This window comes from Grammomys surdaster, unplaced genomic scaffold (genome assembly GCF_004785775.1).
Source record: "Grammomys surdaster isolate TR1022 unplaced genomic scaffold, NIH_TR_1.0 66, whole genome shotgun sequence".
In the NCBI taxonomy this organism is placed as follows: domain Eukaryota; kingdom Metazoa; phylum Chordata; class Mammalia; order Rodentia; family Muridae; genus Grammomys; species Grammomys surdaster.
In genome coordinates, this window is record NW_021604568.1 from 5,507,446 (window position 1) to 5,520,837 (window position 13,392).

The window sequence follows — 13,392 nt, forward strand, 5'->3', positions numbered from 1 at the left end:
CCAGGCCACCCGGATTCTGGTTTCCCTGTCACCCAATCTGGCCAGTTCCCTCCATCTGGCCCTGAGAATCAGGTTTCCAAGGGCCCTGCTCTACTCAACCTACCTCAAAAGACCAGAGGAGGAGAGTGGTCCCCACCCCTCGCAGGCCCTCTCCCTGGGCTGAGCCCCTCATGGGGCTAGGATGCACATTCCTCAGGTTTCTTAAGCCCACTTATCTGTCCCCCTGCCCATCAGCCTGAGTGCTGACAGAGGCCCAGACCCCTTGTTTGGAAGTTGATAACCTCCTGTGACGGCCCTCCCCCACCTGCAGGAACATGGACTAGGCTGGAATGGGAGGTCCCTCGGCAGCAAGGCAGAGGGACTTAGGCCTGCTTTGGGCTCAAAGCCCTAGGGACTACGATCCCACATCTCACCAGCCCAAGGCCTAGGCCAACCTTTGTGCTGCTACAGTGCCACCTGGTGGTCCCTAGGGAAATGTCATCTCAGCATTGAAAAAAAAAGCCACACAGGGATTGCAAAACAACCATACACCACTTTATTCAGATATTTATCTAAAAATGTAAAAAGTGTCAAAAATGTGTTCTGAACTTTTTTTTTTTTTTTTGCAGTGCTGGGGACTGAATCTGGGTGGGTCAGAAGAGGTGTTCAAAAGTCGCCCCACCCCAATAGAAAAGGGCACCACAGGACCAAACACAGGACCCCTATGGAGAATGACTGCTCTCTTAGAATCAGCCCAAGGCCCTCCCACCTACACCCTTCCCAAACTATCCTTTTCAGCGAGAAAAACATTCTTGAACTTGTCCAGGAACATATGGAGCATGGCACCTGTAGCAAGCAGCTACCTCACCTGAGAAAAGCAAGAAAGAAGTCAGTATCTTTGGCCTCACCTGCCTGTTCCCCTTAACTTCCCAGATCCTGCTGGAATCCCCTCCCCTCCTCCTCACCAGAGGGCTAGGGCCTGCCCCTATGCTTCTTGGCAGGAAGGATGCCACACAGCTTAATTTCATCTTCGCTCTCATCTTCACTCTCTTCTTCAGAAAGATCGTTGTTTATACAAACTGGTGGATACACACAGTACAGAGGTTAAAGCCAAAGGCCCTTAAACACCACTTAGTCTGTGCCCTGAGCTGCTAGGCTGACAGGGCACCTCATCTCCCAGAGTTCCTGAGTCCAGATGGGAAGAACCTCGGATATTGAACTGGTGGGAAAAAAAAAAAAAGCCTGAGCACATGGTCGGAGCTGGACACCGGGGGCAGGGTCCAGGAAGTTCCCAGGCCTGAAGGAGGCAGTGAGAGGCACATAATACCACAACCTGAGATGCAGGATACACTGGAAGGGGTGGCTGGAGGAAGTCAAGAGTGGAGAGGGAGGCAGGCCTGAGAAGAGGGCCAACTCTTCTCACCGATCTGATGCCGACCAGTGATCCGCACAGGACCAGAACCGGACTTCAGGCGGAAGGTTACAGGTGGTTGGAGCTGGAAATCATCTAGACTGAGCTGGAAGACAGGAATGAAGGCCTGATCCGTTCTGGCCCACCCATTTTAAGATTAATACTGAAGTTCTCAACCCCCACTATACTCCAACAAACGAACAGTTCCAACTCACCATGGGCTGGCAAGACAACCTGAGGTTGGCCACCGGGACTGCAATCTCCTGATTGTCGTGATCCCGGGCCACAACTTCCACCACATTACACTCGTCCTTGGCCCCCTCGGTAAGGCACAGCTGAAAGGCATACAGAACCTCAGCGTCTCAAGGGAGGGCTAACACCAATGCGAAGGCATCTCCCTAAAACCAGCCTAGTCTCAGTGGTACCCGATGAGGGGACCAGAGAAGTAACCCTTTGAGGGCAGCCACAAGTGACACTCAATCCGAGAGTGAGGGAGGGGAGATAGGCGGAGTGTCCGCTAGTCACCTGCATCGCCAACTCCCTCTCCAGCCCCTTACCATGTTCAAAGCCAGCACGTGTTCCGTGTCATCCTCTTCCTCCACCTTGAAAGTAAAGGAGCGGGTGTGGCCGGAGAGCTCACAACCTGCAAGAGCCAGTGCGTTCGCCTGAGGCGCGCTCGTGGAGGCGACAGAGCGCGAGGCCGTTTCACAAACTTCGCTGTCCCCTGCACCCGGCCATGTGCCGCAGCGGGGTGACCGGCCGTTTACTCGCCTAAAACACTCGGATGGCCGTCCCTCTCGGGCCGTACAGGCCGCGAAGGGTTAGGGAAAGGCGAGGAGCCCTCGGCCAACACCCACGTCGCCCAGCCGTGTTCCTCAGCCTGACGCCTCACCCATCCCATACCACTCTGCCACTCCCGTGTTCAATACCGAAGAAGAAACTATCCATTGTGACGGGTGGCGGGACCCTCAGGCCCCCGACGCCCCCAGCCCGGGCTCGGCTCTCTTGGTTCAAGAAGGCTAAAGCAGCCGCGGCGCCGGCGGCCATGCTGAAACGGCCGTGAGAGCCCCGCCCCCCACGCACCGAACGCCGCGCCTCAGCCAGTTCCGGCCCCGCCCATTAAAGGAGACGCGCGCAGCCAGGCGCGAGGCACCCGAACCGTCGTGCTGGGCGAGAGCAGCCATCGTCTCTTCCGTAAGCGCAGGTAGCAAGGCCTCAGAAGAAATTTTCACGCAGGATTAAAGTTAACGTCCATTCACTGAGTCCCTATCTTCCAACCCGGGGATATGTACAGATGTTAGTGTAAACTCGGGGTACTGAGCAGTCATTTTTACTTTGCACAGAGATTCCCACCCACATCCATGCCAAATTAGCCACCCCTTATATAAACTCCCTTATTCCTGACAGAGGCTTGACAGCAAGGACAGCTCAGATGTGGAAATCAACTACTGTTCTTATTACAGCCCCCCCTCTTCTTAGGCGACAACCTCCAGACCCCACACCAATATTCCTTAAAGATCCATGTGCTCCCTATCCCATAAAGCAGCTCAGTGACACCCTCAACTTCACACACATCTTACACGTAGTAAGATGAGACAGCAACAACTTAAAAGACAAATGTACTTTTCGGAGCAAACTCTTTGCTGTGGAAGGCAGGAGGGGAGGGCTGTCTTCAAAATCCAGCCTACACTGAAATAAATAGCCCCGGATATGTGAGGAATCAAGAGACATGAGGGAAAAGAAAAGATGCGAGAAACCAGAGAAAAGGCAGCACACCACACATACTCACTTCAAGTTTTATTGTGCCTCTTGCATGGTCTGCAGATAGTTTTACAGTTCGATTTCTATAGGAACTGAGCTGTGATCCAAACAATCAATGAAATGTTATTCCAACCTTAATAAATATTCATAACCATGAAAGATGGCATAGCACTTTATCCTACAGTATAGACCTGGACGTTTTCAGTTATGTCCAGATCATCCCAAGTGATTATTGAAAGCCAACATTAAACAAAAAGCAACTTGTTTAAAATTCCTGATTCTGTATGAAACTCTGAAATCCTCCAAATAAAACGTAATTCCCCCTAAGGCATGAGACGTATTCAGAAAGCTGAGGAACATTAAACCATCTGAGAATCTAGTAACAACTCTGCCCTTCACCCCAGCCTTCAACCCAAACTTGATTTAAGTTTCCCAACACATCCTACCAAAGGTTTGTATCCCAGTGAGGTGGCTTATTTCAACACACTCCTGGGCCTCTGGTGCAAGTCACTGGGTCCACTATATACAGTGCTAAAACGTAAGACCAGCTCAAGCTCACACTGGAGTTCTATAAAGGAAAATGTTTCAAACTTCCTATTCTCTCTCCCCCCTCAGCTCAAAGTTCAAAAGCTGATGTAAAACTGGAGGAAAGCAAGGTAACAAAATACTGTTGGAAATCTGTAAAGTTACAAGATAGCTAGCCATGATTAAAAAATAATAATCCTGCAGAGACTATCTGCCAGCTTCATGCTCAAAACCCTTAAATTCACCAAATCTAAATTAAACATGAAGTTTTCAGAATCTCTGATTAGAAGAAAAAGTATACTTATGGTTAACATATACTTATTCTTTCTTTTAAAAATTAGATACAAACATGCAAGAATTAAAGACTGATCCAATTAAACCAGTAGTTAACAGGTCTTTTCAATTAAATGACAACTGTTCCAAGGGCAAATGAGACCACTAGTCAGTTCCCTTACCCTTACTTGACAATGTCAAAACATTTCACATGCGGATCTGCTATTAAGGTTAATCCCCAGAAGTAACTGCACTTCCCAACAGTTTTGAGTCATATGAAGTTAGGTGCTCATACCCCATAGTCATGGCCTATCCCTTTGTGGGAGGCACTTCAAAAATAAAACTTCTTAGGAAGAAAGGGACAAATGTAAAGGAAATCTACCATTCACTGGTTTACATTATTCAAAGTGCCATCCTAAACCAACACCTTTCATTTTCAAAGGGAAAAAAAAAACATAATATATAAAACAGTAAACAAAGAACAGTCAAGTTACAGCTAGTCTATATACAAAGAGATTTACACGTTTGTTGATTTAGGCCTTTGCCACAAACAAATGCACATTCGTCCCTAACAAAGCACAATGGCCTGAACCAACAGTTACAGGAGACGGTTGTCCAGAACTTTACAAAAAACAGAAAAATTGCCCCAAATTTAAACTCACTAAAATTTTCTCATTCCTGCCATGTCTCCAAAGAATAGAGGCATTTCATTCTGCACACCAAGGAGAATAAAGAGAGTGACTGATCTTCATTGCTCTTAGGTGAGAAATGCAACCACACTGGATGCAGGAAATAGTGCTGACTACATTTATTTAAGAAGCTCTCCCTAGAGAACCCCATGAGAGGCCCTGACACTAACACCAGACCCGAGGAGGAGCCCAGCACAAGCTGCACAGGACAGGCAGCAGTGCTGTCTTCTCCCAACCAGTGAGCATCTGAAATGTGATGGGTGCGTGTTACAGTCATCTTTGTTTTCAAGTCAACTGGTTGATCTGCTGCCGCTCCAGACACTGAACTGTGTGAAGACCTCAACCGCCAACCACAAGGGGGAGTTAAGAGACTTTTGGACAGTTCACGGTGCCAACAAGTGTCACAGGCTTCGACCAAGTATAACCACATCCTTTGGAAATCCTTCCATCTTTGCAATTTCAAAACAGCCTAACTTGCTGTAAAACTCCAGAATCCTTTTATCATCTGGTCTTACTTCACAGAAAGCCCCCCGGGAGCCTAGGGGGAAGAAAAAAAAAACCAAATGTTTTAAATGTAAGTAAGTATATCGATATGAATCACGTTTAATACAAATAACAGCTTTACCCCTAAATTTCCTATTACAACTTTTATTAAAAATTTTTTGTGGTAACGGAGTATTCTGAGAGCTATATTCCCAGCTCCAAAATTTCTTAAAGTCTTTTTTGCTTTTGAGAAAGGGTCTCCCTCTGTAGCCCTGGCTGGCCTAGAACTCACTAGAGCAGACCGACTTTAAATGCACTGTAGCTGTCTTCAGGCACAACACAAGAGGACATCAGATCCCTTTACAGATAGTTGTAAGCCAGCATGTGGATGCTGGGAATTGAACTCAGGAACTCTGGAGGAGCAGTCAGTGCTCTTAACTGCTGAGCCATCTCTCCAGGCCTGGCTTTACAATTATACTTAGCCAACAGTGAGTAAAATTCTCCCCAAGAAGAAAATCTTTGCTGGGTGGTGGCATCTCTGCATGCCCCCAAAGTCCCAGTGCTCGGGAGGCAGAGGCAGGTACAACTTCAGACTTCCAGGACACCCAGGGTTACACAGAGAAACTGCCTTTAAAACAAAACAAAAACAACAAAAAACCAAGCCAAAGGAAAAAAAGACAAAGAAACAAACAAACAAACAAACAAACAAAGGGCTGGAGATACAGTTCTATACAGTTCTGTGTGTCTACCTATTCAGGCCCTAGATAGATTTAATCTCCTATGGTGTAAAATGCAAAGACAATTTGGGGATTGGGTGGGCAGTGAGTGCATGCTGGGTAAGTGTTTTACCACCAACTCTGAAAATGGCTAACAAACTACTTGCTTTTCTACCAGTTAAGGGCTAATAAACTCTGTTGAGTCAAGAGTCTCACCTGTTATAATGCTCTTACCTCAGATTTGCACACTGAGATTATGTGTACTACAATGTTCAGTTTTAAAATGTGTTCTTACATTTTTTAAACGGCTGCCTAAAAATTCAAGAAATACTATCTGTGGTACTTAGAGCCTTTATGAAACACCATCTTGCCCTATATAGATTTCACTCCCACAGTATTAATGGTAAAGAAAGGAATTTTTGAAGGCTCCATTTATGTAATATACTCCCAACAAAAGCTACACAAAGTTTCTCTATTAGGTTAATTTAATCTTCAACCATTTATGGGCTTCTGACAAAATCATCTCATGTGTTTATTTCTCATTCAATTGAGTCTCAAAATTAGTGTTCATCTTATAAAAAAGCAGCATTTTTCCAGGATCAATGCATACTCAACTCTTACACCAGTTAATTCAAAATAAATAAACAACAAGACAGACACAGTAGGTGCAGACCCCAACTACTTAAGAGGACAAGGCAGGAAGATAGCTTGCATTCAAGAATTTGAGGGTAATCTAGGCAACAGAGATCCCACACCACCCCCAGTGCGCGCACACACACACACACACACACACACACACATCCCCCCCCCCAAAGGGGGAGTGCACTGTAACTAAAAGAAAAATTATTGAGCCATGGCATATTATGGAGGCCAGAGGCCAAGTGTGTGGAGCTGGTACTTCTGGAGACAGAACTCAGGCCATGAGCTGTGAGCATCACACAACAACTTGTGTCAAGTCATTTCTCCTCCTCCACATCAATGTGGACTCTGAGGATTGAATTCAGCTTATCAGACCTGCCTCTGAGAAGCAGAGGTCCTACCTAATGAACCTTCTTCTCTCATGCAGTGTCATTGTCATCCTCACCTCCAGCTGGCCTGGCACACACAGCCATCCTAGTGTCTTGGCACTTGAGTCCTGGGATTAAGTGTTGAGCGACCAGACTTAACTTTCTTTTACTTTCAATCCTAATATAGGGCTCTAAGGGCAGACATGGAAGCACGGGTCTTCTTAGCGCTCGGGAAGCTCGGACACAAGACTGGGACTCTAGGTCAGACTGAGTGAACACATACAACAAGACCTTGTTGCAAAAGGACAAACTAAACTAAATGCTTTAAAAGATAAGGGGTGGGGCTGGAGAGATGGCTCAGCAGTTAAGAGTACTGACTGCTCTTCCAGAGGTCCTGAGTTCAAATCCCAGAAACCACATGGTGGCTCACAACCATCCGTAATGAGATTGAATGCCCTCTTTTGGTGTGTCTGAAGACAGCTACAGTGTGCTCATAAATAAAATAAATAAATTTTAAGAAAAATAAGGGGTTGGTTAGATGGGTCAGTGAGTAAATGGAGCAGCTAACAAGCCTGCCAGCCTGAGTCTGATCCCAGGATCCACAAGGAAAAGGAATCAATTCCCTCACGTCCTCCATGAACACACACCCAGACACATACATGCCCACAAAGTAAGTATAAAATGCAGCCCCACAACTTGTGCTCACCATTGGCCTTTAGTGAAGACAGGAGGCAAGCCATCATGCTTTTGGCAACGCTCGGGTCAGTGACTTTTTTATGAATATCCATCTTTATCAGAGAAGGGAAGTTGGCAAGGAAAGTTTCTGGCAACACCTCCTGCTCTTCATGGAAACTCAACATTATTTTCTGTAAAAGAAATAGTAGAATCTTTTATATATCAATATTGCAGAACTCAGGAAAAGGAAAGCAATATTTAGCAAATTTTCCAGCTCAGAGAGAATGAATTAGTTTACAATTCTAAAAGATGCTGCTTATGGCCGGGTATGGTGCTGGTTCACTTTTAAGCCCACTAATCAGGAGTTAGAGGCAGGCAGAGCTCTCTTGAATTCCAGATCACCTATAGATAAACAGTAAGATCCTATCTACAAAAGTGAAAGAACACAGACACAGACAAACAGACATACACCCAGACCAAGTTACCAATCATTTAGGGGGCTTGATACCAGCAGTTAAGAACACTTACTGTAGCCAGGCGGTGGTGGCGCACGCCTTTAATCTCAGCACTTGGGAGGCAGAGGCAGGCGGATTTCTGAGTTCAAGGCCAGCCTGGTCTACAGAGTGAGTTCCAGGACAGACAGGGCTATACAGAGAAACCCAGTCTCGAAAAACCCAAAAAATCTGAGTTAGCTAGTCAGGAGGACAGGAAGATCTTGAGTCCAGAAGGTGCAAGTTAGCCAGCGAAATACAACAAAATAAAATCCCATTTCCATGAAAATAGACAAATATCCATGTTGTACTGAATCAGACACTAAATAAAGAATGCTAGTAGGAAAACTGGTGGAGTTTAGAATTTGGTTATTGATAATGCACCAGCAGTGGTTTCTTAAGCTTGAGAAATGTTGGAAATGAACAAGGGACAGACTGAAACTCTATACTAACTGAAACTTTACCTGGAAATCTACAAATTAAATTACATTATTAAAGTAGCTCTTAAGTGTGTGTGTACTGTATCTGCCAAAGTGTGAATACAGTTACAACAGAATAAAAGAATCACAGTTTTCCTACAAGACTCGAATCTTTGTAACTACGCTTTTATTTAAAGTAAGAAAAAAAAAAGGAGTACTGTAAGATTTAGGTCAGTGACACAGCACTTGCCTAATGTTTGTACTACAAGGCCCTGAAGCACAGCAAAAAATAACTTCCTTGGGAAAACAGCAGTTAGCCGATGATGTAATGGATGCCAGTGCATTGTCCACACCGGATTCAGCTACATGGGTACACACAACAGGTCTCATTGGCGCTGCAGGGCTTTCAGAGCTAAAGCTAAAGACAAGAGCTGGATCACCAAACCTGGCTGCCTGGTCAAGGACATTCATGAAGATCACACTTGGAGCAAATCAACCCCCTACTTCCAGTCCATCAAGAAATCTGAGATTACTCACTTGTTTCCTTCCTTAAGGAAGGATGAGGCTTTCCTCCCTCCCTCCCTCCCCCTTTTTGCTTATTTCTGGCAGTGCAAAAGCAGATTTAGGCTGACCAGGCCACACTTAGGGCTTGTCATTTTGAGGGCTCACTGTAGAGTCATGTCTGTCCTAGATGATGAGCTCTCCAAGGCGCTAGCTGTTGCTATCCAAAGGCCATGCTTTTCATTGTCCTTTGGAGAGGCTACAAGGGGGAATGAGACTGACAACCCCAGATTGTCCCATGTATGGTAACAGGGTTCTATAGCCCCACAGACACTGGCATAATTTCTGCTCCTGTGCCTAGAAACTACCCATAGCCAGTCCTGATAGTTCCTACACATCACCTAGCATCAGTACTACTCTGCCAAGGCTTACTACTATCCGACACCCTCAACCTACACAAAGCTCAGCTCTGCATCAAAAACTCTCCGACCATCTTTTGAAAACCCATACTAGAATCTCCACTCAAAAGACTAAAGACTCCAGTTGTGGCCATCAGACAGGATTTTTATAAAAAGCAAACAAAAATTAAGACAATTAGCTGCCAAGTGATAAGTAGAGGGAGGAGAATCAGGAGTTCAAGGCTAGCCTTGAGTTTGTGGACAGCCTTGACTCAATGTGACTCTGTCTCAAAAAAATAAATTATGTGCGCGCACACATGTATATGTGTATATGTGTATATGTGTGTGTGTGTGTGTGTGTGTGTGTATATATATATACATACACACACATATATATAAAAACTCAGAGCACAGAGGGCTCAGCAGTTCAAACCTCGTGCTGTTTGTCAGAGGGTCCTGAGGAGCCACATCATGGCTCACAACCATGTGACTCTAGATGGCCAAAGGGAACACCAGGTACACACCTGGTACACAGACATACATGCAGACAAAACACTTGCACACTACACTCAAACTGCTAAAGAATTAAAACAAATAGACACCAAATATTACAACTGGGTGCATCACACGACATAAAAAATGTTAGTCCACACAGGTATAAATTCAATCCCAATCAGCATAAAAATAAACTTTAAAAAGCACTGCAAGGCCGGGTGGTGGTGGCGCATGCCTTTAATCCCAGCACTTGGGAGGCAGAGGCAGGCGGATTTCTGAGTTCAAGAGTTCGAGGCTAGCCTGGTCTACAGAGTGAGTTCCAGGACAGCCAGGGCTACACAGAGAAACCCTGTCTTGAAAAAGCCAAACAAACAAACAAACAAACAAACAAAAGCACTGCAAGCTGGGTGGCACATACCTTTAGACTTAGCACTGAGGAGGCAGAGGCCAGCCTGGACAAAGGTATGTACCATCACACTTGGTGATTTTTACGTTTTAATATTTTAAATTATCATAATTCTAAACCAGTGAGTTACCTCGGCCTCTGAGAGCTCTTTGTCACCATTTGGCTTGGTATACTTCTCCTGCATGAAGGGAATCCAGGAAAGTTTACACTTTTTAATGAAGGGGGTCACATCTACAGTGCCTAAGGCATAGCCACAAATGCCATCTTCATCTTCCAGGACGAAACAGTAATCCAGGCTGAGAGAGAGCAGTCCTCCTACTAACCTGCTCAGAAGGAAGGAAGCCAGAGTGAGCATGTGAATTACTAACACAGAATTCACAACCAATGGCATGAGATCCAGTGTACCTAGTTATGAACATGACCTTTGCAATCGGAAACTGAAAATAGAAATAACATTCGATTTCGGGTTTAAGATTAAACTGGAATTAAAAAAAAAAAAAATCCAGTCAACACCTCCCCTTAACCCAAAAAACCTTCTATAAGAAGTATTTATTACCCAAACCAAGTAAGAATCACATACTTGTCTCCAATAAGGTCAGGCTGACTTTGAAAAGGTAAACCCACTCCATCATCGTACATTTCTCTGCAAATCTTGTACACGGAAGCCTGAAAATATAATCTAGTTAGGCAGCGCACCAAGAAAAATAGCAAAAAAGAATGAATATATAAGTAAGTAGTCATGCATGGTGCACATAGGAAGCGGAGGCAGGGTTGTAGGTTAAAGCCAAGTTGCTTAATGGGCTACATGCTGAGTTTGAGACAACTTTGGATCACAGATTGTCTTGGAAAAAGAATTACAAGTTTAGAGAAAAAAATGTGTGGCCTATCAGAAACATTCCCTCAGTGGGGGCAAGGTAGAATCCTCTCCGTTATAGTAAGTAAATAGTGTTGACTGGATATGTAGCTCAGTGGTACTTAACAGACACAAAGTACTGACTAAATCTGATCCCCAGCACTAAAATTGTATTTATTGGGTCACATCTGTAAAACCAGTTGCAAACAGCAGGGGATTAATCAAGACTGAGAAAGCTTGACATCTGTATTACTTTAAAACTGAGCACACATGTCCTGGTGTAGGGTGTGAGCACATAAGCACAGGCTCTCTAAGGTACGGGGAGCTAGTTACAGGAAGTTGTGAGCTGCCTGAAGAGAGGGGGCTGGGACTAAACTCTGGCCCTCCTTGAAGAGAAGGAAGAAGTGCTCTAAACCACTGAACCATCTCTCCAGCCTAGGAGAAGAGTTTTTAAAGCAAATTGTGGATTCAAAAGCCAGTCAACTTCTAAAGTCTCTCCACCTTTCTTTTTGGAGGACAGAGTCTACTACACAGCCCCAACTTGCCTAGACTAACTAGATCCTATGAGCTCAGATTCAAGTTCTGGGATAAATCCACAAGCATCTGCTAATCTTTCACTTTTTTTTTTTTTCTTTTGAATTTGGGAGATTTTTATGACATTTTAACGCTATAATCTTTTACTTTTTTAAACAGCAGTTCCACAATACTTTAAACATGTGTCTTTAAAGAGACTTCCTACTGTCTTTAAATAGCTAATTGTCAACAGGAAGCAGTTTACAACAGAAAATTAAAGGACATACAAGAGAAATAGAAGTTAAGGATAACACATAATTAGGATACATTGCTACATAATTCCTACTGTGAATTAGGTGTTTTATTCATTTACTGGGCTTAATTTTATTTTATATTTTATGTGCATTGGTGTTTTCCCTGCAAGTATGTTTATGTGAAGCTGTCAGATACTGGAATTACAGACAGTTGTGAGCTGCCATATGGGTTCTGGGAACTGAACCCAGGTCCTCTGAAAGAACAGTCAGTTCTCTTAAATGCTGAGCCATCTCTGTAGCTTTTTAAAGACAGGGTTTTTCACATCTTAGCTCAGGTTGTCTTAGAACTCACTAAGGCTCAAGATGGCCTTGAACTTGTACCAATTCTGCCTCAACATCCTAAGTGCCAGGATTACAACCTTGTGCCACTAAAACCCAGCTGTCATTTGACTTTTTAAATGGATACTTCTCTGCCTCTCCCAAATAATAGTGATTGAACCCAGGACATTCTATGTGCTAGGCAACAACTCAGTCAATGAATACTTGCTATTTACCTATCCCTAATCCTCTATTTTTCTAAAGATTTTAAATTTTACATATGTGTTTGCCTGTATGAGTTGAGTATGTGTACCATTTGTGTGCAGGAGGCCATGGACCAGAAGATGGCTATGCATCCCTTGGAACTAGGGTTCCAGGCCATTCTGAGTTACCATAAAGGTGCTAGGAATGATGGCAAGAGCAGTAAGTGTGCATAACCACCGAAACATTGCTCTAGTCCAAACTTTTATTTTTTTAAAAAAAACTTTTTCATTTTATGTATATGAATGCAGTCGCTATCTTAGATACACCAAAAGAGGTCATTGAATCCCATTACAGATGGTTGTAAGCCACCATATATAGTTGCTGGGAATTGAACTCAGGACCTCTAGAAGAGCAGTTAGTGCTCTTAACCACTGAACCATCTCTCCAGCCCCCAAATTTTATTTTTTAGACAGTGTCTTACCATGTAGCTCTGGCTGGGCTTGAAATCAGAGATCTGCCCATCTCTGCCTCCCAAGTACTAAGATTAAAGGCATGTGCCAACAGGTGTGACCCCATATTGACTTTTTAAAGGTAAGAATTAAAAGACCCAGCTCAAGTTATTCAAAGTACTAAAAGAGGTAAATACCTTACGTGGGCTCCTCCTTAAAATTTTCCTAACTTTAGCCCTCTCTCTACGCTTTAGTATAGGGTTTAATGTTTTAGTTAACTTCCTCAATCTCAGGGTCGTATTTTAAGGGCTGGACATTTAGTTACAATTTCCTTCTGGCCTCCACCTCTCCCTACAAAAGGCCTTATGTTTAAAGTTTAATAATACTCAGCTGACAGGCTACTAGAAGGTAGTGGAAAACCTAGGAGGTGAGGCCCCATTGGGCACAGCAGAGTATACCTTTGGAAAGGAGCAGTTTAACTGTGACTGACTCTTTCCTTACTCTCTGGCAGTCACAGGATGAGCAGCTTTGCTTTGCTCTGTTCTGCCACTGCACCATGAAGATGAGACAAC

General features: G+C 44.3%; 2 protein-coding genes across 4 annotated transcripts in view; both read right to left on the reverse strand.

Annotated features, from left to right (window-relative positions):
- Positions 1-512: 512 nt before the first annotated feature.
- On the reverse strand, positions 513-2,438 carry Npm3 (nucleophosmin/nucleoplasmin 3). Its single transcript, XM_028775717.1, has 6 exons — positions 2,320-2,438; positions 1,948-2,033; positions 1,606-1,725; positions 1,403-1,496; positions 945-1,058; positions 513-847 (listed from the first exon to the last, which is right to left on the reverse strand). The coding sequence occupies exons 1-5, from the start codon at positions 2,435-2,437 to the stop codon at positions 952-954; spliced, it is 525 nt and encodes a 174-aa protein (XP_028631550.1). The 5' UTR covers position 2,438; the 3' UTR covers positions 513-847; positions 945-951.
- A 734-nt stretch (positions 2,439-3,172) lies between these two features.
- Positions 3,173-13,392, reverse strand: part of Oga (O-GlcNAcase) — a 33,723-nt gene continuing 23,503 nt past the window's right edge. For 2 of the 3 annotated variants that reach the window (XM_028776359.1, XM_028776360.1), the window contains 4 exons: positions 10,810-10,895; positions 10,360-10,552; positions 7,551-7,710; positions 3,173-5,176 (listed from right to left, as the gene is read on the reverse strand). In XM_028776359.1, the coding sequence (XP_028632192.1) occupies positions 5,040-5,176; positions 7,551-7,710; positions 10,360-10,552; positions 10,810-10,895 (576 nt within the window). In that variant the 3' untranslated portion in view covers positions 3,173-5,039. Of the gene's footprint in view, positions 5,177-7,550; positions 7,711-10,359; positions 10,553-10,809; positions 10,896-13,392 lie in introns of those variants that run through there. The other variant, XR_003712477.1, reaches the window with a different exon arrangement.

Bases quoted from the DNA above. Each gene is read 5' to 3' on its own strand.
- Npm3 (XM_028775717.1), bottom strand. From the start codon at position 2,437: ATGGCCGCCGGCGCCGCGGCTGCTTTAGCCTTCTTGAACCAAGAGAGC. The intron at 2,034-2,319 runs GTATTGAACACG...TGGCTCTTGCAG, and splicing joins AATGGATAGTTTCTTCTTCG to GTTGTGAGCTCTCCGGCCAC. The intron at 1,726-1,947 runs GTAAGGGGCTGG...TATGCCTTTCAG, and splicing joins ACGTGCTGGCTTTGAACATG to CTGTGCCTTACCGAGGGGGC.